The sequence below is a fragment of the Eucyclogobius newberryi genome, unplaced genomic scaffold (assembly GCF_026437365.1).
Source record: "Eucyclogobius newberryi isolate DKJ021-1_F unplaced genomic scaffold, fEucNew1.0.hap1 SCAF_9, whole genome shotgun sequence".
NCBI classification, from domain to species: Eukaryota; Metazoa; Chordata; class Actinopteri; order Gobiiformes; family Gobiidae; genus Eucyclogobius; species Eucyclogobius newberryi.
The window spans coordinates 35,919,443-35,942,173 of NW_027316532.1; the positions used below are offsets into that span (position 1 = coordinate 35,919,443).

The 22,731-nt window shown below is 39.5% G+C and overlaps 4 protein-coding genes across 4 annotated transcripts; all 4 read right to left on the bottom strand.

Moving 5' to 3' along the window:
• Window positions 1-3,140: 3,140 nt before the first annotated feature.
• Window positions 3,141-4,763, bottom strand: faslg (Fas ligand (TNF superfamily, member 6)). The gene is made up of 4 exons (XM_072438672.1): window positions 4,354-4,763; window positions 4,000-4,063; window positions 3,855-3,923; window positions 3,141-3,771 (listed from the first exon to the last, which is right to left on the bottom strand). The coding sequence occupies exons 1-4, from the start codon at window positions 4,741-4,743 to the stop codon at window positions 3,353-3,355; spliced, it is 942 nt and encodes a 313-aa protein (XP_072294773.1). The 5' UTR covers window positions 4,744-4,763; the 3' UTR covers window positions 3,141-3,352.
• A 2,620-nt stretch (window positions 4,764-7,383) lies between these two features.
• On the bottom strand, window positions 7,384-9,212 carry LOC140353847 (uncharacterized). The gene is made up of 5 exons (XM_072438601.1): window positions 9,109-9,212; window positions 8,884-8,924; window positions 8,730-8,804; window positions 8,451-8,640; window positions 7,384-8,166 (listed from the first exon to the last, which is right to left on the bottom strand). Exons 1-5 carry the CDS (start codon window positions 9,173-9,175, stop codon window positions 7,634-7,636), a joined length of 906 nt encoding a protein of 301 aa, XP_072294702.1. The 5' UTR covers window positions 9,176-9,212; the 3' UTR covers window positions 7,384-7,633.
• A 562-nt stretch (window positions 9,213-9,774) lies between these two features.
• caiap (CARD- and ANK-containing Inflammasome Adaptor Protein) lies at window positions 9,775-12,857 on the bottom strand. Its single transcript, XM_072438723.1, has 4 exons — window positions 11,896-12,857; window positions 11,240-11,423; window positions 10,620-10,842; window positions 9,775-10,543 (listed from the first exon to the last, which is right to left on the bottom strand). The coding sequence occupies exons 1-4, from the start codon at window positions 12,845-12,847 to the stop codon at window positions 9,797-9,799; spliced, it is 2,106 nt and encodes a 701-aa protein (XP_072294824.1). The 5' UTR covers window positions 12,848-12,857; the 3' UTR covers window positions 9,775-9,796.
• A 2,925-nt stretch (window positions 12,858-15,782) lies between these two features.
• On the bottom strand, window positions 15,783-17,491 carry jun (Jun proto-oncogene, AP-1 transcription factor subunit). The gene has a single exon (XM_072439269.1). The coding sequence runs from the start codon at window positions 17,277-17,279 to the stop codon at window positions 16,314-16,316; it is 966 nt and encodes a 321-aa protein (XP_072295370.1). The 5' UTR covers window positions 17,280-17,491; the 3' UTR covers window positions 15,783-16,313.
• Between the last annotated feature and the right edge of the window lie 5,240 nt (window positions 17,492-22,731).

Below are 22,731 nucleotides of genomic sequence, written 5' to 3' on the forward strand. Positions count from 1 at the left end.
ACAGTGTGAATTGATTTGAACATTTTTTTAAATAAATCAGATATCTGATTTATTTAAAAAAATGTTCAAATCAATTCACACTGTCAACTTAAAGATTCATTCACTGGTAAAATAACCAAATTACTTGTCATCATTTCTTTGCGTATAACTTTTAATTAACTGTTATTTTACTCATGTAATAGGCTGTTCGAGTATGTGAACCCTTTGGGCCCGTTCGAGTATGTGAACCCTTTGGGCCCCTTTGAGTATGTGAACCCTTTGGGCCCCTTTGAGTATGTGAACCCTTTGGGCCCCTTTCAGTATGTGAACCCTTTGGGCCCCTGTGAGTATGTGAACCCTTTGGGCCCGTTCGAGTATGTGAACCCTTTGGGCCTGTTCGAGTATGTGAACCCTTTGGGCCTGTTTGAGTATGTGAACCCTTTGGGCCCCTGTGAGTATGTGAACCCTTTGGGCCCCTGTGAGTATGTGAACCCTTTGGGATTACTTGGATTTCTGTATAAATTGGTCACAAAAAAAGTCTACGTCACAACAAGAGAAAAACACAGTCTACTTAAACTAACGCCGCACAAACATGGTATGTTTTAATGCAGCAGTGCAAGGTGGAAAAAGTATGTCAATCTTTGGTTTAATAGGTTGACCCTCTGGTTGACCCTCTTTTGGCAGCAATAACCTCAGCCAAACGTTTCGGTCAGGAGGAATTTTGGACCATTCCTTTTTACAAAACTGTTTCAGTTCAGCAATATTCTTGGGACGTCTGGTGCGAATCTCTCTCTTGATGTCATACCACAGTATTTCAATGTCTTTTTAATTTTTTTTTTGTAACAGCAGAAAACAGCAGTTGCGTCGAGGGGCAACAGTGAAAAACAGACTAAACAATGTTCATAGGGACTTGGCAATGTCCCAGCATCCCGTGTCCTTATATAAATGTCCCAGGCTCCCCTGTCCTCAGACCCTCCTTCTCGGTCAGGAAAAACTACTAAATCTCTTTGGGAAAAAGTAAAAACCTGGAGGAGTTCCATAGTGAAAGAAAGATCCGACTCCCTCAGACAGACGCGAGAAAGACAATGGAGCTGGAGCCACTCAGGGGGAAAACCAGTTCTTTGAGGATTTCAATTGGGTTTTGGTCAGGACACTCCAGAAAGTGTATTTTCTTCTGTTGACGCCTGTTTAGGGTCATAGTCCTGTTGCATCACCCATCCTCTGTTGCGCTTCAGTTGGCAGACAGATGTTTTGTTGATGAACTTGATGACATCGGTCCAGGCCCTGAGGCAGAAAAGCAGCCCCAAACCATGATGCCCCCTCCACCATATTTCACTATTGGAATGAATGTTGGTGTGCAGTGCCTTTTTTCTGCACACATAGTGTTGAGTGTTTTTTCTGAACTCAATATACGTTTCTGGAAAAAAGTGGCTTCCTCTGTGATGTCCTCCCCTGAACTCCCCTTTTGTTTAATGTTTTCCTTATTGCTGGCTCATCCTGGCGAGTTGGCCTGGTCATCCGAGGGGAAGGATCGAGACTGTTCTCTAGCTAAAGACTGAAGGAATCAATCCAAAAACCACGTTGGGCACATATACGAGGTACCAATAGCACTGTAAGAAGGTTTTAGCGCTACGCAGAGAGCTCACCTTCATTCCCAGTTCCTAAGAACTTGTACACATCTTTGCTTATAAACGTGACTTGTGATCCATAAAGACGGCTGCAGAGCTGCAGAGCTGCAGGTGATGCTGAAGCCACACCCCCAGACTGCTGCAATGACCTGCATTAAGGCCAAATCATACTTCATAAGAAGCGAGAAGTTTGTTCATGAGGCCCGAGGTGCACGGGCCTCATGATGTCATTTTGTTCTTACTGCCTTTGTTCGGCAGGGCTGTCTGTCAACTAGGCTCTGAATGGCTAAACCAATCCCAATTACAATTTCACATAAAACACTTTCTTATTCTGAAAACTGTGAATGCTGAAAGTATTTTTTGAGCGATGAGACAAGTGACTATGTGCACTCTCTTTCCCTTTGCTCCACCTCATATTTGGCACAATCATGCCTCTTGTCTTGACTTACACCCCCTGCACTGTCATCAATTGCGCCCACTGCAAGATGTGACGAAATGAACAATGAACTCTGCTACGCATCTGTTAACACTACCTCCGGGGGCCAAATATGGCCTCTAATGTTTGTGCAGACTGTATTTGTGACTTAGATAAAGATCAGAACACCTTTAATGAACGATTTATGCAGAATCCAACTAACCCCAAAGGGTTCATAGACTTTTTAATGTCTTTCAAGTATATGTCTACTCCTGTATTCATACCAATTCAAACTGAATCTACACATACATTTTAAATAATCAAAGCCAATGTTGTCCAAGATTATAATAAAATATCAAAAGCAATTCATCTTAAATAGTTTAAATGCCAAATTGGCCATATTGTGTGCTGTTTTCACTGCATCTTTTATATATGACCAATTAAATATATATATATATATATATATATATATATATATATATATAAATATATATATATATATATATATATATATATATATATATATTCAAATTTTAGTATTTTTGGTACAAACTGAAGTAGAACCATAAAAAGTAAAACTACTTTTACAGCCGTCAAAAAGAGTGCCGTGAAATTTGCTACACAGCTAAGGTATAAATGTGTGTTGAAAGAAGGTTTATAACCAAAAGACATTCATATCTGAAATACAGAAGAAAGAATGCCATAATTAGCATGATAAATGACACAAAGTCTTTCTGTACATTTGAAGAATCTTTCTTGAAAGAGTGTTGCTTTTCAGGACCCCCTTAACGTTCACACAGGAAGGAAGCACACGTCAGAGTCAGAGCCGGGTCCTTCTGTGCCCAGCAGCACCTCTGAGTCTGTGGTGACGAGAAGAGCACGGCTGCTTCAGAGGAATACTGAACCTGCGCTCGTGTGGTCTGAACACCAATCTTGAAACCCTTAATTTACAGAAATGTGCTGACTAAGGTCTGCAACTGTGGAATATGCAAATAATACAAGCCAGACTTTATTGGCGTCATCAGAATGGTTTGAAACACATTTGATCATATTTATATGACAGATGAAAACAAAACAAAAATCATGTTTGAAATATAAAATGAAAGAGGACTAAGAAGAACTTTTAAAATAATTTTATAGCACAGGGACATTTGCAAAATAAATATAATATGCTACAATATTGTTAGTGTTTACAAATTCCCATTTGTAAATGCATATTAAATATATTGTAATATTTTCTCAAGACATTATTTCATTGAAATCTGTCTTGAAGTAACTTGACTAACTTTCTGAGCAAAATCTTTGAGTAAATCACTGCCAAAGATGGACATCAGATCTTATAGAGTCCAAAGAAATTGGCATAATGTTCATGACTAAGATAATCTGGGTGTGACACGCTCACTAACACTCGGTCGTATTTCTGCAGCTGCAAAGCGGCACCAAGGAAGCTGTCAGTGGTCCAAGGACGCCCCGGTTCTGAGGGGCAGAAACCCCGTCTGTGTGCCTCCATCAGGGTCAAAGGTGAGCTGTGGCCAGCTCTCCTCACAAACACAGTGTGGTCGAAGAAGGATGTGGAGTTGCAGGTCTTGAAAATAAGTTCCACTCTGGAGTAAATGTAGTACAGTCCTGTGTGATTCACCTGCAGAGCACCGTCCTTCGTCTTGTAGGCCACACCTCCAGAGGTGAACGCCCGGCTCTTATGCAGATCCCATTTTAATGTCTTATGGGTGGGATTATTCTTTAAATACCCTGAAACATTATGAAAATGTGTCACTGATGACTATGACAAGTGCAGATATAGTGCAGATTACAGGTTCATTTATCATCTTTACCAAGAACATGAGCCGCTGGTCTCTCCTCTTCCACTTTTGTCTCCTCTTTCAACGGAGGCTCATACAGGCCTAAAGTACACATGAGTTATTTATTATTATGAATAAACACTTTAAAACCTTTAAAGACACTTTAAAGTCATCTTACCTATTTGCTTCTGTGGTGCATTGACAATGATCTCTTCTGTGCTTCTGTTCAGCACTTTGACCATCTAAAACATAGAACTATGCTTGAGTACACCACTTTAACCACAGACATGCATGTGCTGCACAGGTTTCTTTCACATCAGAGCACTTCCTGTGTCAGTGGACTGGTGGTCGCAGGTGGAACATTTCTGTCTAAGTGCAGAGTAGATAATTGTGCAAAAGTGTGCACAACTCTTTCCACAACTAAGAACATTAGACTGGACCCCTTCCCACACGTTAGCTAATTTAATGGTTTACAACAACATTGCATCCTACAGCATTAAACACATTGCCTTTAAACAGTTTCTCCCCTTACCTTTTGCATGTCTTTCAAATCTCTCTGCAAGTTCACGGTCCACACAGCTCCTAACCCCAGGCTTGCAAACACCAGTGCGAACAACAGTAGCACCAGCACGACCAGTCTGGAGCTGGCCCCCATGCAACCGCCGCTCCGTCCAGGATTCCTCACTCTTTCATGGGCTTGAGGGAAGGACCAGCAGGGCACCAGGTTTGGAAGGGGTTGGTTGGGATGCCCCCCCCCTCCGTCCACGATGAACACCTGCGGGTATGGGATGTTCTGGCCATAGGCTGGTTCAGAGGTCATGGTGCAGGTCTGATGGAGAGAGATGAAAGGACTGGTGCGTGTGAAGCTGCAAGAGGTGTTTAGTCTTAAAGAACCTGTCATGACTTTGGCCACCTCCCCCATTTCCCTCCCGTGTCACCCAAAAGCTTATCTTTAAACTGGTGGTGGTGATGATTTCCTGTCCTTTTATCAATATAACCCTTGCAAATGTCATTTACAGATTCATGTGTCTTTAATTGTTCTTTCCAGTTGGCATTTCACCCTTTTAAATGGTCACTATAGTACTCTGGTTTTCTGGCAGAATAAGATATGCAAATCAATGCAAAAATGGATTGATTACATATTTATTAATACACTATCATAAAGTTAGAGATTTATTGTTTGGGGGTATTGAAGAAGTGCACAACAGTTTCAATAAAAAACTGCAATGCGAAGAAAATGTAGAAGCTCGAGGAAGTTCAAATGTTTCCTGTTGACCTTCTCTTCACCACAAACATCAGAAAATCTAAAGCATTTTGCCCAAAAAAAGAAACCTTGACTACAAGACACATACAGACTTCATCAATGTAAGAATTGTATGTAACATCTAATTGCACATCATTTTATTCATCCATACAACTGCTGTAAATAAGAGTGTTACTTTTGCTACTATTATCCTTTTTTTTAAACTTTTTATCAAGAATATAAGAGTTTTTTATAAGAGCTTTATCTGTTACTTCTATTACTTCTGTACCTACTTTGTGTTGCAACACTTGAATTTCCCCATTGTGGGACAAATAAAGGCTTATGTTATGTTATCTCTGTAGCTGGAATGTAAGTGTAATAATGTAAATAATGATACAGCAGTTTCATTTGCAGACATGAATGCTTTTGGTGGGAAGATATTGCTGCCACATGAAAAGCGTTCTTCTTTCAGCTTGCACAGACCGTGTGGTGGCAGTGATACTTGGCGAGTGGTGAAAATTAACCCCAACCTGTTCGTGAGCATTGAGCTTACTGGAAACCTCCCCATTCCACATTTCATCTGCTTTAACTTAAAATGTCTTAATCCTTTCAGCGACTAACTGCTCTGGAGACTGTGGCGGACCCTTTTCCACTCACCGTCATATATCATCTTTGGTTTGGCGATGATCAGTTAAATTATTAGTTAACCTGCATGACTAGAGGTTTGTGTTAAAGGGCACGGGTATAACCACATAGGTGGGAGCTTTGAACGCTGCAGGGATGTTCTGTTCTGTCTGTGCGCTCGATACAGAATGTGCAGCTTTATATATGTACATTCAAACTAATACAAAAATAAACCTTTTCTTGACGAGTTCTTGATTTGGTAATCAACCAATCAGAACATAAATCTCTATCAATTTGCAAGGTTTTTGGACATGATATTTCCTTAAGTTTGTTGACTAGGAATCACGACTTTTTAAATGCTAAATAATGTTTTGTAACTGTTTTTATAGAAACTCGCCAATGTCAAACTCTTATAAGTCACAAATGAATATGCAAATAAATTTATGTTTCATCCATTGTTTTTATAACTTACTCTATTATAATGACATGCATTTAAAATGTGTTTAAAACAATGAAGTGCATTTGAAGATAAACAATTATTAACTCTTAATAATCCCAAGACTCATGAACTCTGGTTATAATGAAGCGTAACCCAATTTTCCAGATACAGAGAACAAGGGAAACCTAAGAACGTCACTCACAGGTTTGTGCAACGACATTGAAATCACCTGCAACACTTGTTTCTGTTTCCCCGAAGTGTCGTGCTCAGGGCTGTGGCAGCGCTCAGGGGGCTAAGTGAGTCGGGCTAACCAACTACCAAAGGACAAAATGAATCAAGAGGGAGAAATGATCTCACATGGGGGTCTGTTTCTAGATCTGTCAGAGTAATGTGGTCAAATAATGTGGTCAAATAATGTGCAATCAGTGGGTTTCATTCGTCTACGTTTCCTGACTGAGCTTCATTCAGTCAAAATGGAAAACTGCTTTTATGTCGTAGTGAATTGCTGCTGGACGATATAAATAGTAAAATTGGGTAAATTAATACCGGTACTTTTAATGCATAGTAACCTGTGACGTATGACTCAAAACGTCCTCACCAGGACTGGGTTCAATTCAATCAACAGGAAATTCAATGTATTGTTGTAATGCCCCGAAATCACACCAGCGGCTGCCTCGAGGGGCGACGGTGAAAAACAGATCAAACATTGTTCATAGGACCAAACTGAGCTTCTGTTTGGTCCTACTGCTGTCCAATAAAGTCCTGACACACTGGTGACCTCCAGAGAAACGAGGAGACATGTACAAGGAAGAGTATTTTCTAAACAGGAGAGACATTTGCTTGAATTGGTGACTGGTCTTTAAGTCAAGACACAAGTCATCAAATATAATAAAGAGTCAAGTCTGGATCGAGCCCAAGTCCTGACTCCACAGTTTTTAAACAGAATGTATAAAAGCACTTAAAACACTGAACGGGACACAGAGAGTAAACAAACAAAACAAAAAATCAAAGAAAGATTTATAAGTCATCTCAAAGTCCTACAGCACATTCCTAAAATCAAAGTCCCATCCTCCTATTACTGTTCACGTTGTAGCTCTGTGGTAAATCACAGAATATAACGCTTGTGCGTGTACTGCCTGTTAACTATGCAATTAGGTAAATTCAGATTTTAAATGAATGCCATTTTAGAAAATACTTTCCAGTTTGATACAAAGTTAGTCAGTATTTACAATGGAAGAAAAGTTGCTTAGTGCAGCTGAAGTGAACTGTATTTATTGGGTCAGGAGAGTGCAGCATGTACATACATGAAACACATGATGTAAACAGCAGTGGGCTACTTTTCATCCATTGTCCCACATTCACCACATACACATGTTTTTAGAGGTAGAAGAAACCAGAGAACCTGCTACAGTGTCACAATGGGAATCTGAGCTTCACATTGTAACACTCAATACAGAATGCAACTTTGAGTTCATTTACATCACTGAAGGTGTCATAATTGTCCTGTCATGAATTGTCTTCATCTGAAGAGGAGTAACAGTCCAGTCCCAGTAGATGGCCCCTGTCTGTCAGGGGTCCTGTGTTCAGCTGAATCCCAGGGACCTGCTTCTGTGCCACACACTTGAGTTCTTCTTTTGAAGGAACAGAATATTTGCACTCATCTGATGTTGCAGATTCTGTCAGCATGAGAGGGTTTTCTGTCAGGTTTTGGTTGTTGGAGTATGTGATTGCAGAATTGCCTAAATTTGGCAGACCTGATTGCAAAACTCTGGCCAGATTGTTTATTTGAGTTAAACCCAAAGCAGCAGATGATCCTCTGAATGAAGCCACAGCCACTGCAAGTCGTGATTGATCAAAAGACAGAGGTAAATCCTGTTGAGGATTGTCCACATTAGAGGGGGCCTGGTTTATAGTCCTGTATTCTGAGCCGTTCAGAAGAGTCTCTGCTGTAGATATCTTTAGCTTTCCCAGACAGCTTGTTCCTCCACTGTTGACTTCATTAAATCCACAAGCATTAACAGTCGCATTTGGCTTTTTAACTGAAAGAGAGGGAAAAAAAGGGTAAAATATGTAATTATGAGTTTTTATTGTTGTGGTTTTCATGCCATAATTTAATCTGGATTATTTCTTTAGTCCTGGTATAAAACAGATTCATGTCCATCTAGTTTTGTCAAAGTTTTATGAGGTATATATTGTGTCACTACTGTATTTGTGTCACACATGTATCTAATATAAATTAGGACGACACAGACAATATTTGTGCAGTGTTGGTGATTGAACTTGGTAAACTTGGACACAAAGAGTAAGGTTAAATGGTACTGACCAGCGCTGTGTGAATCCGGCTGGTCAGCTCGTCTTTTGCAGTAGGCTCGAGGAGTCCAGGGCTGGTGCTTACACGACGGGTCAAGAACACGCAGTTTGGTTATAAAATGTTTATATTCCTTTTCCAAAGCTTCAATTTTAAGACGAAACTCTGCAATCTTCCTTTCTGGATAGTGAGTCAGCTGGGACTGCTGGAATGTAACGAACAAGAACACATCTTTTAAGTACAATTATGAATGGTTCATATAATAAGAGTAAATAAAGTGTATTGTTTCCGCACCTGCAAGTAATATTCTATTTCATTCTTTATGCTGGGGATCCACTTCTTCACAGAAGCAGCAGTGTTAAGTGTAAACTGTGAAGACAGAACATGTAGTTAATGTTTGGTATTATCAACTCAACTCATTCTTTGAATGGTTTGGTTATTTCATTACCAGCTTAGGTCTTGTTTCTCGCGCATCTTTGAGTCGTCCCTCTTTGAACATATAAATGTTCAATTAGTAAGTGCCAACAACAGCAACAAAAATGCGTGAGTAAATATTGAATCGAATGCCCAGGTTTAGCATACTTAGCATACAGCTAACTGTTTAGCTAGCAGTTAGCAGAGCTAACTCCTCACAGCGCCAAAGCAAACACAGTGTTCTGTATAAAGTTTTTACCTTCTCGTTCTCTCTGGAGCCACAGTCGGTTTAATCGTCCTTGTTGTTTCTCTTCGTTTCTTGCCATATTTTATCATTATTATTATTATTATTCCAGCGCTTTGCCGCGCGACACGCGCTGCTGAGACCAAAACAAAACCACGTGACTCTGAGGACGTCAGTCACGTGACACCAGTGTGAGTTTCATTGGTTGACACGTTTTATTAAGAGTGAAGTGCGAACAACCGTGTGAACTTATGTTTCCCTCTGATGAAAGCACATTTCACTGATCCATATTCAATCAAATCATAAAGTTTGTCTTTTGTGTCTGTGTACGAGTATTTACAATGTATATAATCAATGTAACGGAGTACAATCCCCCAGTGTATATACAAACGAACTATATTAAGCATATAAGACAACTAACTATCTGGAATTGTCTAATGTGTCCATGCATATTTTATAGAGCTATGCAATTAATCTAATTCAATGATCAGCTGTCAATGATCAGCGTCCCTTTTATTTGAGAGGTCATTAACCTTCTGTCAGTATAAAAAGCATGTGGTTTTGACCAGAGTTCAGACTCAGGAGTAGGAAATTTCAATATTGTAGAATACTTTGAGTTTCTTGGCTATGATTAAAAGTAATATCTAAAATCATTATTGTTCAATATAAGGAAAAAGCCCTATTTTTAAATGCAAATATTGTACTACTTGACTATTAACATCTTTCTCTTCAGTAAAGTTGCGATGTTCTCATGCTCTTGTGTCCCTCCGCTCTGAGCCAGCTGCAGTGCCGTCTTCTTCACACTGTTTGTTGCCTGGAGATCTGCTTTGGTACCCTGAGCGCTGCCCTGTCCCCAGTCCACCAGTTCCTTCACCCCTCCCAGATGCCCACCACGCACTGCCCAGTGTAACGGTGTGTCTTTGTTCTGGTCTTTGGCGTTGATCTTTGCACCGGCCTCAAGAAGCAGACTCACCACCGTGTCATGGCCTTTCTCAGCTGCAACATGTAGTGCCGTTTTCTTCCACGTGTTCCTCTCATCTATACTTTTCTTTTTCAGTGATTGTAAGAGAGCTGAAACTGTGCTGACGTGCCCTCCAGCTGCCGCGTAGTGCATGGGCGTAGACCCGTTCTTGTCTTTAGCCACCGCCTTGGCCTTGTGAGACAACAATGAAGTCACATTTTCAAGGTTCCCCTCCATCGCGGCGAGATGTAAGGCACTTCTCTTCTCATTATCGAGAGCGTTTACATTGATCTGCTTGAATGATAGCAGCGCGTTCATTACGTTGCTTTCTTTTGGAGCTACAGATGCCCAGTGCAGAGCTGTTCTTCCGAGCTTGTCCTCAGCCTCGATTTTAGCCTTATTCTGTATAAGACATGCCACTATCTCTTCATTTCCATGCTGGCTGGCTACATGCAGCGGTGTGACTCCATCCTGGGCTGTGGAATTGATCTAAAATGATCATGAAAAAGTGTTAATTAAAAGAGTATGCACTGTTTCAGACTTAAAACGACCTGATATCAATGACCTGAGCTCCAGCAGTCAGCAAAAGATGAACAACGTCAGGCGTATGTAATGCGGCGGCCAGATGCAAAGGAGTCTGAGCTTTAGGGCCAGGCGTGTTTGGGTTCAGTCCTTTTTCTAGAAGCTCTTTCATTATGGGCACGCTGCCACCCAAAGCAGCCAAGTGCAAGACTGAGGAGCGATCGGACAGTGTAGCATCCCGATTGGCTTGTTTCTCTAAAAGGACTCTAGAGGAAACAGTAAAGAATATTTAAATCCACGTGAAACCTAATAAATACAATTCATAAACCAAACAGCATTGTGCACCTTTTAACTAAAACCAGTGATTTGTCATGCAGCCTTTACTCCTCAAAGGTTCTATGGACAACTATTTAATTGATTATGATGAGTAGATTGTGAACAATACCACACTATTATTAAGACTATTATTTTCATTCATTTAGCAATTACAATTTGCCTGTCAAACTTGCTCAATTCATCAGTTTCCTCACCATATTTCTTGGACAATTTGACACCTCATTAGAGAAGTTTTGGAGACGCATTTTCAAATTTGCTCAAATCATTAGTCTTGGTTGTATAATATATCTATTTGCTAGTGAGTTAAATGAGTTTTCTAACATTTACCTGAAGACTTGTGAATGCCCCATCTCTGCAGACAGCAGAAGTGGAGAGTATCCCTGTTTGTCAAAGATGTTTATGTCTGCTCCACTGTCGATCAGCGCTAAGAGGGCTGTGTCTCTGTTCTGTCTGACGGATGAGAAGACTGCGAAGTTCAGGTCCTCTTCGCTGGCTGCTCCTCTGGCTTTATCTGGTACATTTTAGAAAATATAAATTCAGTTCAAGCACATTTTAAAGATTGGAGCATGGTTGTAGACTATAGGATCAGAAGGTTTTAAACACAATAGACTCAGATAGAGAGGTTCATATGTTGCTTGCAATACATTTAGTAGCTCTGAAACAAGGTCATTACTTACAAAACAACTCCTATAAATTATAACTGATCTAAATTTGTGGTAAAAAAACAACCAGAAAAGATGTTTGATTCCATTATTGGTTCACTAGCCACTAGGCCACAGGCGCAGAATGCACTCTAGATATGAAGTTAGTATAAAGGCAGTGATCATGGTAAGATAACTTACTTATCTACAGCAAATCAGCACTATTTTGCACATGCAACACTCTCTGCTTCCGCTTACATGTGCTGAACCACACCTAAACATCATATGTTACATTTTTAATACACTGTAATATACGCAATAAAAACAGACACAAATACTCACCAAAAAGCATCTTTAAGACTGAGTTTTGCTTTTGCTTTATTGCTTCATTTAGAATCTCATAATCTACCTTTGCCCCAGCTTTTAAAAGAGCACTGACTGTGTTTTCGTAGCCTTCTGCCACTGCATAAAATAACGCTGTTTTGTTCTGACAATCTCTCGCCTCGATCTCTGCACCATTCTGCACCAAACACTCAATCTGATGCCAGTCGTCTTCCTGGGCAGCTCTGTGGAGAGTCCATGCATCTTTCACACTACTCTCTGCAGTGGCTTGTGTTGGAGTCTGCGCCTCCATCACCTCGGCGCTCCCGGCAGTCCTCAAGTCTTCACTTTCTGGTTGGATGAGTTGCTCTGCATTGGATTGTGTCTTGGCATCAAAAGTGTCTGTGGTATTATTTGTTATCTCCTCTATTTTCACTTCTGCACTGGCAGGTTTGTTTGGGTTTGTTATAGCGAGATCAAGTTGTGGCACCATGTTTTCTGTCTCAAAACGGCCTTCTTTCAAAGCAAGTATAACATTTGCTCTTTGATTGACGTGTCTCTTCATAATTTCATGCATTATTACCTGGTCCTGCTCAAGTAAATAGCCAATCAGCTGCCTCTGTGAGTCTCGGATATGCTCGTTCATAGTCTTCACATATTCACAGATTTGGTAGTATAGCTCTGGTTCTACTCTCATAAGACATGGGTGAATGAACTTGCGACAGGCCCGTTCACCATTCGCCTCAATCACGTCCAAAATCCTTGAATTTTGTTCATGCCGAGTCCTCATTGTTAAGATAATACATTTCTTCTTTGTTGTAAGAATTCCCTCTCTGACAATGTGATCCAGTAAGTCGACTGTGTGCAAAATCCCATAAATTAGATCCTTCCTCTTGGTCTTGAGAACATCGATGGCACAAGGATTGGCCACATTATGCGCAGCTTTTGTGAGATTTTGAAACGTTGTGATCATTTTAAAATCAACAGTCGTCTGCAAATGGTCCAACTGCGCTTCTGTGTTTAGCTTTTGATCGCTAAGTGAACCACCAAGCAACTGAATGCACTTTAAACCTGATCCTTACATTGTTCCAAAGATTCAGTGTGTCCAGGAAACTTCCAGTGTTTTGCATGCACAATAGCAGATTTACCTGTATTTTAGTCATTCATATTCAGATGAGACAGAATTATAATTGAATTTATACAAGGTGAAAGCTTTCTATTGCTGCTGCATTTCAATCTTGTTACTGGTATAATAACTTTGAGCTTTGGCCTGTCACTATAACACATTTTGATTATGTATATAATGCAATATACAACAACGACAACAAAAATCACAACAGTAGTATTGTAACTACTTTGAACTAAATTGACCTTAAATAAGTATATTCCCACTAAACCCTTTTCTAAATGTATAATATATCATTAAAACACATGGGCTGCAACAACTTAATAGTGGAAGATAATACTGAAGTAAATAATTAATCATCTATTGTGAGTCATAGAAGTTACTTAGGGTATTCGACCCTACTGCTAAACTCTTATACTCTTTGCAAAACTTGCAAACTCTTTGCAAGACAAAAATAACCCTAACACTTCAAATTGAGCCCTAAAATAAATAGTTGTATCTGTTATTTATTTAAAAAAACGTTGATTTATAGGTCTATGTCTGATTTGATATTTTTTGGTAGTACATTTTGATCCTTTGGAAGGATATAAAAAGAGAACATAACTTGAAAATGTGAAAAATAATCCTTTTCTTTCTTTTGGGCTCTGTCTGAATTCTTAAATGGCAGTTTGAGCTGATCTTTGTCCCTGTGGAATAGTTTAAATTCCTTCAATAACTTGCAGAATTTGCTCTTTTGTCGCAGCGTCGCCTCGATTCCCGTAAACCACGCCCCTGTGCCGTGACGCAGCCTAGATCTTCCGAGTTCTCCTGTCCTTATATGGCAAGAAGGGCACCGTTTTCCGGAGTGACGTCACGTTGACCCATGTTTGGACCATCCAAATCAAGCAATGAGAAACATAAGTAAAGGTTATAATTCATCAATGTTTGTATTATTCTATAAAATGAGTACATAAAAAATAACAACAAAACAAATGACAAATATTAGACGTTTCATATTAATGATATATGAATCAAATTTATTTACCATTAGTTTAAAAAAAATATTATTAATTTAAGAAAGTTATAATATGCACTAATACGAATTTATAATTTCTAGTTTTAGCTATAGTATCTATAGTCTATAGTTCAGTTCAGTACATGGAAAGAACTATGTCTCCCTCTAGTGTTCAATTCACAACAGGACACTCTAAGATACTAATACTGATACTAAGATACTACAGGGAAATAAATCCCATAGTAAATCCCATAGTAATATTGCCAGTTCTTTTCTTTTTAATTATATTGATGTCCAATATCCACCAAAATATTCAGAAGTTGGTTAAATTTTCTACAATTATTATTATTATTATTATTATTATTATTATTATTATTATCATTATTATTTTTTATTTATTTTTACTTAAAATCATTCCAAATATAGGCCCTGGTAAGAGCTGGTGTGTCCCCTGGTCCCTCTGGTTGGGACACGCTGATCTAAACGATATTCTATCAAATAATTGGTTTGTGGATGGATTTAAAATGTTAATTACACATTATAGAATCTTTATATTTCCAAATAGTCCACACTTGGACTCATACAAGTACCTGGGTGTTCATCTGAACCACAAACTGGACTGGACTCATAACACAGACTGTACAGGAAGAGCCAGAGTCGGCTGTATCTCCTCCTATCTCCTCCTCTCCTCAGGTCTTCAGGAGTGACAGGGCCGCTCCTGACAGGGCCACTCCTGTCACTCCTGAAGACCTCCTCTGACTCTGTGGTGGCATCAGCTCCTGTAGGTGTGATGTGTGGTCTGCTGGAGCAGCAGCATCACAGAGAGGGAGAGGAAGAAGCTGGACAAAGTCATCCCTGGTGCAATAATTCTGTCCATATAACAGATTGTTGTTATTATTATTATTATTATTATTATTAAGATTATAAGATTTTTTTCTAAGTTATGTTTTTATTATTATACTTCTGCTCCTAATCTGTGTTGCAACACTGGAATTTCCCCATTGTGGGACAAATAAAGGTTATCTTATCTTATCGTATCTTACTTACAAATAATGAATTGATGACTTCTATGCCAATGTAACCATCATGCTTGTTAAAACAAATTATTAAAATACAGGCATGACTTGTTATAGCTGTATTTTATGTTAATACTATATTACTATAATACTACGACACCAGTAATCCTCCTAATACTATTGACCTTCTGTAGTGCATGCATGAGCTTTGTGATGAGTTTGTGATTTATGGCTTCATATTTTCTTATTGAAAAGGAGGGTCCAAGGCAGAGGATGTGGTCTATAGTTATTGATTTGCTTATTTTCTTTGAATATTGGTTTATCTACCTGCTCTTTATTGTTCTATGACTGTTTTATTGTTAATTTTGTGAAGCTCTGTGAGGCGTTTGCTGTTGTGATTTTGAGATGTGAAAATGTTTGTCGATGTTCTTGGAAAGAGTTTATCTTTGTGTGTATGCAACTTTATTCAGAACTAAGTTGTGATATCTTTCTGTTTTTCCTAGAACTGCTCAAACAATAATTGAACTGGTTCGATCAGAGCACACTCTGCTCTTACAACATGTTGCAACATGTGTCAGTTTAAGATATTTTGACAGGACAGAGCACACCCACTTTACTGTCACACAAGAACACACAGGCATTTTGCTTCATTTTCGCTTATTTATTTCCATAAATATCAATATGTTCCTGAAGTTCTCAGAAAAACATTAAAAAAAAATTGTACATATTTAGTTACAAATGGCAAACATAGGTACTCCAAGTCGATCTTATATACATAACAATGAGTGAAACCTCATTAAAGAAGTTAAGAAAAAACAAGTCAATCTTGAAACTTTCTAACTTAATTTCTTACAAGTAAGAAAAAGTACATTGTACTGTAAATCAGAAGTCAGGCAGCTCAAGTACAACTTTATAGCTGCTGAACTTGACATCACAACCGGAAAGGCCAATATGGCTGGTCTTAAATCCTGTAATACTGAAGTCCAGAACGGTCAAGACCTGCTGTCGTGCAGCCAGGACTTGGTCAAATAAAGTAAATATCTGTCCAGTTTGGCGCGAAACAGAAACAGAAGAGTATCCTGCTTGTCCCCGCGCCCCTCTGGTGCATGGGGACTGTCACTGTCCCGGGCCGCTCTCTGGGACGCACCTCCGGAGTGCGCGCGCACTCTCTGAACTTAAAGAGCGAGCCTCGGTCCTGCCAGTGTCACGCCACATCGTCCCGTGTGGAGATGGGCCTCTCACTATGTCAAGAAGCGCTTGAATCAACTACAGTGTCCACCAGTGTCCACTAGTGTCCTGCGGCTCAGAAGGTCTGCAGCTGCTGCGTCAACATGAGCTGACAGCCGCTGTTCACGTGGTTCATCACCTTCTGTTTGAGCTGGGCCACTTGCTCCCGGAGCATGTTGGCTGTAGACGCCAGCTCCGAGTTCTGCGACTTGAGTGTCTTCACTTTGTCCTCCAGTCGTGAGATCCTCTCCAGCTTCCTTTTCCGGCACTTGGAAGCAGCGATACGGTTCCTCATGCGCTTCCTCTCGGCCTTGATGCGCTCCTGACTCTCCATGTTTATGGGGGACAGCGGAGGCGTCTCCCCGGGCATCTCCGGCACGGTCTGCGGCTCCTCTTTGAGCGCGGAGAGCCTCAGCTGTCCGGACGAGGACTGTCCGTACATGGGGAGCTGAGGAGGCGCAGAGGAGAAGGACATGGCCGGGGCTGAGCTGGTGTAGTTAGGCGCAGACACGGTGCTGATCGCCGGGTTAAACGTGCTCAGATCCTCGTACACGGGAGAGTCCGGGCGCATGGCAGAGCTGTTATTGTACGTGGCGCCGGCCGCGGAGGAAACCGGCGGCGGTGCGCTGTTGACAGTGGCCGGGGCGGAGGTCCCGTTAGGACCGGGCATGTGCTGGTGGTGGAGCTCAGCCAGGGCGCGCACGAAGCCCTCGGCGAAGCCCTCCTGCTCGTCCGTCACGTTCTTGGGGCAGATGAACTGCGTGGGGGTCGGGGTGGTTGTGATGAGCCCGTTGCTGGACTGGATAATGAGCCGCTCCAGCTCCGGGGACGCCAGCTTGAGTAAGCCCACGTCGGGAGAGGTGAGGATGTCGCTGGCCTTGGGCCGGAGGTGCGGCTTCAGAGAAGTTCCCGTCGGGTCGGACAGGTTCAGTGTCATGTTGTGTTTCAGAGCTTTGTTGCTGTATCCGAAGCCCGCGCTGTCGAGCTGGGAGAAAGCGTTGAGTGAGTCGTCATAAAAAGTAGTTTCCATCTTGTTATGCATAGAAAAAACAAAAACTAAACGTCAACAGAAGTCTTAAAGAACTTTTGGAGTCTTCTTAGTTTTCTGGTGAAGTTTCGGGCGCTCTCAGTCGGCGAAACTTCCAAACTTTGAGAGTTGTTTTTTCCCGATACAGAAAGAGTGACTTACTTCTTTCAGCGGGCGCGGTTTGCTGTAAGTTCCCTCTCTAAAAGCACCTTGTATGTGGCGGTGTCTGGCTCTAGTGTGTACACTGAGCGCTCACGGCGTGGAGCCTCCTTATGGCCGCGGCCGCTCCACAAATAACCATGATGTCATGACGCCGCGCTCCCATTGGCTGGTGGGCGTGTCGGGGGGGGAGGTGGAGCCTGCGCGTCAAATAAGGCGCGTTGCCTTGACGACCACTAGAAGATTCTGAGTCTCGCGGTGCATTGTGGGATGACATAATGCTTAAAGCAGAGCGTGGCGCGGTGCATTGTGGGATGACGTCTTGTTTTTGAATCTCTGGTTACGCGCTCTCCTGTCAGAGGCGGGGCAGTGAGGACAGCGCAGTCCCTCTGTCCTCCACGTGGACAGCGGGACCCCAAACATCTGCTCCGTCCCGACACCAGCACCGCACACTTCACTCCACTTTACACTTTATCTACTTTACACGTTATCTACTTTACACTTTATCCACTTTACACTTTAGTCCACTTTACACTTCACTCCACTATACACTTTAGTCCACTTTACACTTTAGTCCACTTTATTACACTTCACTCTACTTTACACTTTATCTACTTTACACTTTATCCACTTTACACTTCACTCCACTTTACACTTTAGTCCACTTTACACTTTATCTACTTTACACTTTAGTCCACTTTACACTTCACTCCACTTTACACTTCACTCCACTTTACACTTTATCCACTTTACACTTCACTCCACTTTACACTTCACTCCACTTTACACTTAAGTCCACTTTACACTTTATCTACTTTACACTTTATCTACTTTACACTTTAGTCCACTTTACACTTTAGTCCACTTTACACTGTAGTCCACTTTACACTTTAGTCCACTTTACACTTTAGTCCACTTTATTACACTTTATTAAACTTTAGTCCACTATACACTTTATCTGTTTTACACTTTAGTCCACTTTACACTTTAGTCCACTTTACACTTTATCCACTTTACACTTTATCTACTTTACACTTTAGTCCACTTTACACTTTATCTACTTTACACTTCAGTCCACTTTACACTTTAGTCCACTTTACACTTTAGTCCACTTTACACTTTACACTTCAGTCCACTTTACACTTCAGTCCACTTTACACTTTAGTCCACTTTACACTTTATCTACTTTACACTTCACTCCACTTTACACTTTAGTCCACTTTACACTTTATCTACTTTACACTTTAGTCCACTTTACACTTTATCTACTTTACACTTTAGTCCACTTTACACTTTATCTACTTTAAACTTTAGTCCACTTTACACTTTAGTCCACTTTACATTTTAGTCCACTTTACACTTTAGTCTACTTTACACTTTATCTACTTTACACTTTAGTCCACTTTACACTTTAGTCCACTTTACACTTTAGTCTACTTTACACTTTAGTCCACTTTACACTTTAGTCCACTTTACACTTTATCTACTTTACACTTTAGTCCACTTTACACTTTAGTCTACTTTACACTTTAGTCCATTTTATACTTTATCTACTTTATACTTTATCTACTTTACACTTTAGTCCACTTTACACTTTAGTCCACTTTACACTTTAGTCCACTTTACACTTTAGTCCACTTTACACTTTAGTCTACGTTACACTTTAGTCCACTTTACACTTTATCTACTTTACACTTTAGTCCACTTTACACTTTAGTCCACTTTACACTTCAGTCCACTTTACACTTTATCTACTTTACACTTTAGTCCACTTTACACTTTAGTCTACTTTACACTTTAGTCCATTTTATACTTTATCTACTTTATACTTTATCTACTTTACACTTTAGTCCACTTTACACTTTAGTCCACTTTACACTTTAGTCCACTTTACACTTTAGTCCACTTCACACTTTAGTCTACGTTACACTTTAGTCCACTTTACACTTTATCTACTTTACACTTTAGTCCACTTTACACTTTAGTCCACTTTACACTTCAGTCCACTTTACACTTTAGTCCACTTTATACTTTAGTCCACTTTACACGTTAGTCCACTTTATACTTTAGTCCACTTTACACTTGAGTCCACTTTACACTTCAGTCCACTTTACACTTTAGTCCACTTTACACTTTAGTCCACTTTACACTTTAGTCCACTTTACACTGCAGTCCACTTTACACTTTAGTCCACTTTACACTTTATCTACTTTACACTTTAGTCCACTTTACACTTTAGTCAATTTTACACTTTAGTCTACTTTACACTTTAGTCCACTTTACACTTTAGTCCACTTTACACTTTATCTACTTTACACTTTAGTCCACTTTACACTTTAGTCTACTTTACACTTTAGTCCACTTTATACTTTATCTACTTTACACTTTAGTCCACTTTACACTTTAGTCCACTTTACACTTTAGTCTACGTTACACTTTAGTCCACTTTTACTTTATCTACTTTACACTTTAGTCTACTTTACACTTTAGTCCACTTTATACTTTATCTACTTTACACTCTAGTCCACTTTACACTTTAGTCCACTTTATACTTTAGTCCACTTTACACTTTAGTCCACTTTACACTTTAGTCCACTTTACACTTCAGTCCACTTTACACTTTAGTCCACTTTACACTTTAGTCCACTTTACACTTTATCTACTTTACACTTTAGTCCACTTTACACTTTAGTCCACTTTAAACTTTAGTCTACTTTACACTTTAGTCCACTTTACACTGTAGTCCACTTTACACTTTAGTCCACTTTACACTTTATCTACTTTACACTTTATCTACTTTAAACTTTAGTCCACTTTACACTTTAGTCCACTTTAAATTTTAGTCCACTTTACACTTTAGTCTACTTTACACTTTATCTACTTTACACTTTAGTCCACTTTACACTTTAGTCCACTTTACACTTTAGTCTACTTTACACTTTAGTCCACTTTACACTTTAGTCCACTTTACACTTTATCTACTTTACACTTTAGTCCACTTTACACTTTAGTCCACTTTACACTTTAGTCCACTTTACACTTTTGTCCACTTTACACTGTAGTCCACTTTACACTTTAGTCCACTTTACACTTTATCTACTTTACACTTTAGTCCACTTTACACTTTATCTACTTTAAACTTTAGTCCACTTTACACTTTAGTCAATTTTACACTTTAGTCTACTTTACACTTTAGTCCACTTTACACTTTATCTACTTTACACTTTAGTCCACTTTACACTTTAGTCTACTTTACACTTTAGTCCACTTTATACTTTATCTACTTTACACTTTAGTCCACTTTACACTTTAGTCCACTTTACACTTCAGTCCACTTTACACTTCAGTCCACTTTACACTTTAGTCCACTTTACACTTTAGTCCACTTTACACTTTAGTCCACTTTACACTTCAGTCCACTTTACACTTTAGTCCACTTTACACTTTAGTCCACTTTACACTGTAGTCCACTTTACACTTTAGTCCACTTTACACTTTAGTCCACTTTACACTTCAGTCCACTTTACACTGTAGTCCACTTTACACTTTAGTCCACTTTACACTTTATCTACTTTACACTTTAGTCCACTTTACACTTTAGTCCACTTTACACTTTATCTACTTTACACTTTAGTCTACTTTACACTTTAGTCCACTTTATACTTTATCTACTTTACACTTTAGTCCACTTTACACTTTAGTCCACTTTACACTTTAGTCTACGTTACACTTTAGTCCACTTTTACTTTATCTACTTTACACTTTAGTCTACTTTACACTTTAGTCCACTTTACACTTTAGTCCACTTTACACTTTAGTCCACTTTACACTTCAGTCCACTTTACACTTTAGTCCACTTTACACTTCAGTCCACTTTACACTTCAGTCCACTTTACACTTTAGTCCACTTTACACTTTAGTCCACTTTACACTTTAGTCCACTTTACACTTCAGTCCACTTTACACTTTAGTCCACTTTACACTTTAGTCCACTTTACACTGTAGTCCACTTTACACTTTAGTCCACTTTACACTTTATCTACTTTACACTTTAGTCCACTTTACACTTTAGTCCACTTTACACTTTAGTCTACTTTACACTTCAGTCCACTTTACACTTTAGTCCACTTTACACTTTAGTCCACTTTACACTTTAGTCCACTTTACACTTTACACTTTAGTCCACTTTACACTTTAGTCCACTTTACACTTTAGTCCACTATACACTTTAGTCCACTTTACACTTTATTACACTTTAGTCCACTATACACTTTATCTGTTTTACACTTTAGTCCACTTTACACTTCAGTCCACTTTACACTTTATCCACTTTACACTTTATCTACTTTACACTTTATCTACTTTACACTTTAGTCCACTTTACACTTTAGTCTACTTTACACTTTAGTCCACTTTATACTTTATCTACTTTACACTTTAGTCCACTTTACACTTTAGTCCACTTTACACTTTAGTCTACGTTACACTTTAGTCCACTTTTACTTTATCTACTTTACACTTTAGTCTACTTTACACTTTAGTCCACTTTACACTTTATCTACTTTACACTTTAGTCCACTTTACACTTTAGTCCACTTTACACTTCAGTCCACTTTACACTTCAGTCCACTTTACACTTTAGTCCACTTTACACTTCAGTCCACTTTACACTTTAGTCCACTTTACACTTCAGTCCACTTTACACTTTAGTCCACTTTACACTTTAGTCCACTTTACACTGTAGTCCACTTTACACTTTAGTCCACTTTACACTTTATCTACTTTACACTTTAGTCCACTTTACACTTTAGTCCACTTTACACTTTAGTCTACTTTACACTTCAGTCCACTTTACACTTTAGCCCACTTTACACTTTAGTCCACTTTACACTTTAGTCCACTTTACACTTTAGTCCACTTTACACTTTAGTCCACTTTACACTTTAGTCCACTTTACACTTTAGTCCACTATACACTTTAGTCCACTTTACACTTTATTACACTTTAGTCCACTATACACTTTATCTGTTTTACACTTTAGTCCACTTTACACTTCAGTCCACTTTACACTTTATCCACTTTACACTTTATCTACTTTACACTTTAGTCCACTTTACACTTTAGTCCACTTTACACTTTACACTTCAATCCACTTTACACTGTAGTCCACTTTACACTTTAGTCCACTTTACACTTTAGTCCACTTTACACTTTAGTCCACTTTACACTTTAGTCCACTTTACACTTCAGTCCACTTTACACTGTAGTCCACTTTACACTTTAGTCTACTTTACACTTTAATCCACTT

Bases quoted from the DNA above. Each gene is read 5' to 3' on its own strand.
- faslg (XM_072438672.1), bottom strand. From the start codon at position 4,743: ATGGGGGAGGTGGCCAAAGTCATGACAGGTTCTTTAAGACTAAACACC. The intron at 4,064-4,353 runs GTAAGGGGAGAA...TCTATGTTTTAG, and splicing joins ATTTGAAAGACATGCAAAAG to ATGGTCAAAGTGCTGAACAG. The intron at 3,772-3,854 runs GTAAAGATGATA...ATAATGTTTCAG, and splicing joins ACCAGCGGCTCATGTTCTTG to GGTATTTAAAGAATAATCCC.
- LOC140353847 (XM_072438601.1), bottom strand. From the start codon at position 9,175: ATGGCAAGAAACGAAGAGAAACAACAAGGACGATTAAACCGACTGTGG. The intron at 8,805-8,883 runs GTAATGAAATAA...CTGTCTTCACAG, and splicing joins GAGAAACAAGACCTAAGCTG to TTTACACTTAACACTGCTGC. The intron at 8,641-8,729 runs GTGCGGAAACAA...GTTACATTCCAG, and splicing joins AAATAGAATATTACTTGCAG to CAGTCCCAGCTGACTCACTA.
- caiap (XM_072438723.1), bottom strand. From the start codon at position 12,847: ATGATCACAACGTTTCAAAATCTCACAAAAGCTGCGCATAATGTGGCC. The intron at 11,424-11,895 runs GTGAGTATTTGT...AAAATGTACCAG, and splicing joins AGTCTTAAAGATGCTTTTTG to ATAAAGCCAGAGGAGCAGCC. The intron at 10,544-10,619 runs GTCATTGATATC...TGATCATTTTAG, and splicing joins TGCTGACTGCTGGAGCTCAG to ATCAATTCCACAGCCCAGGA.
- jun (XM_072439269.1), bottom strand. From the start codon at position 17,279: ATGCATAACAAGATGGAAACTACTTTTTATGACGACTCACTCAACGCT.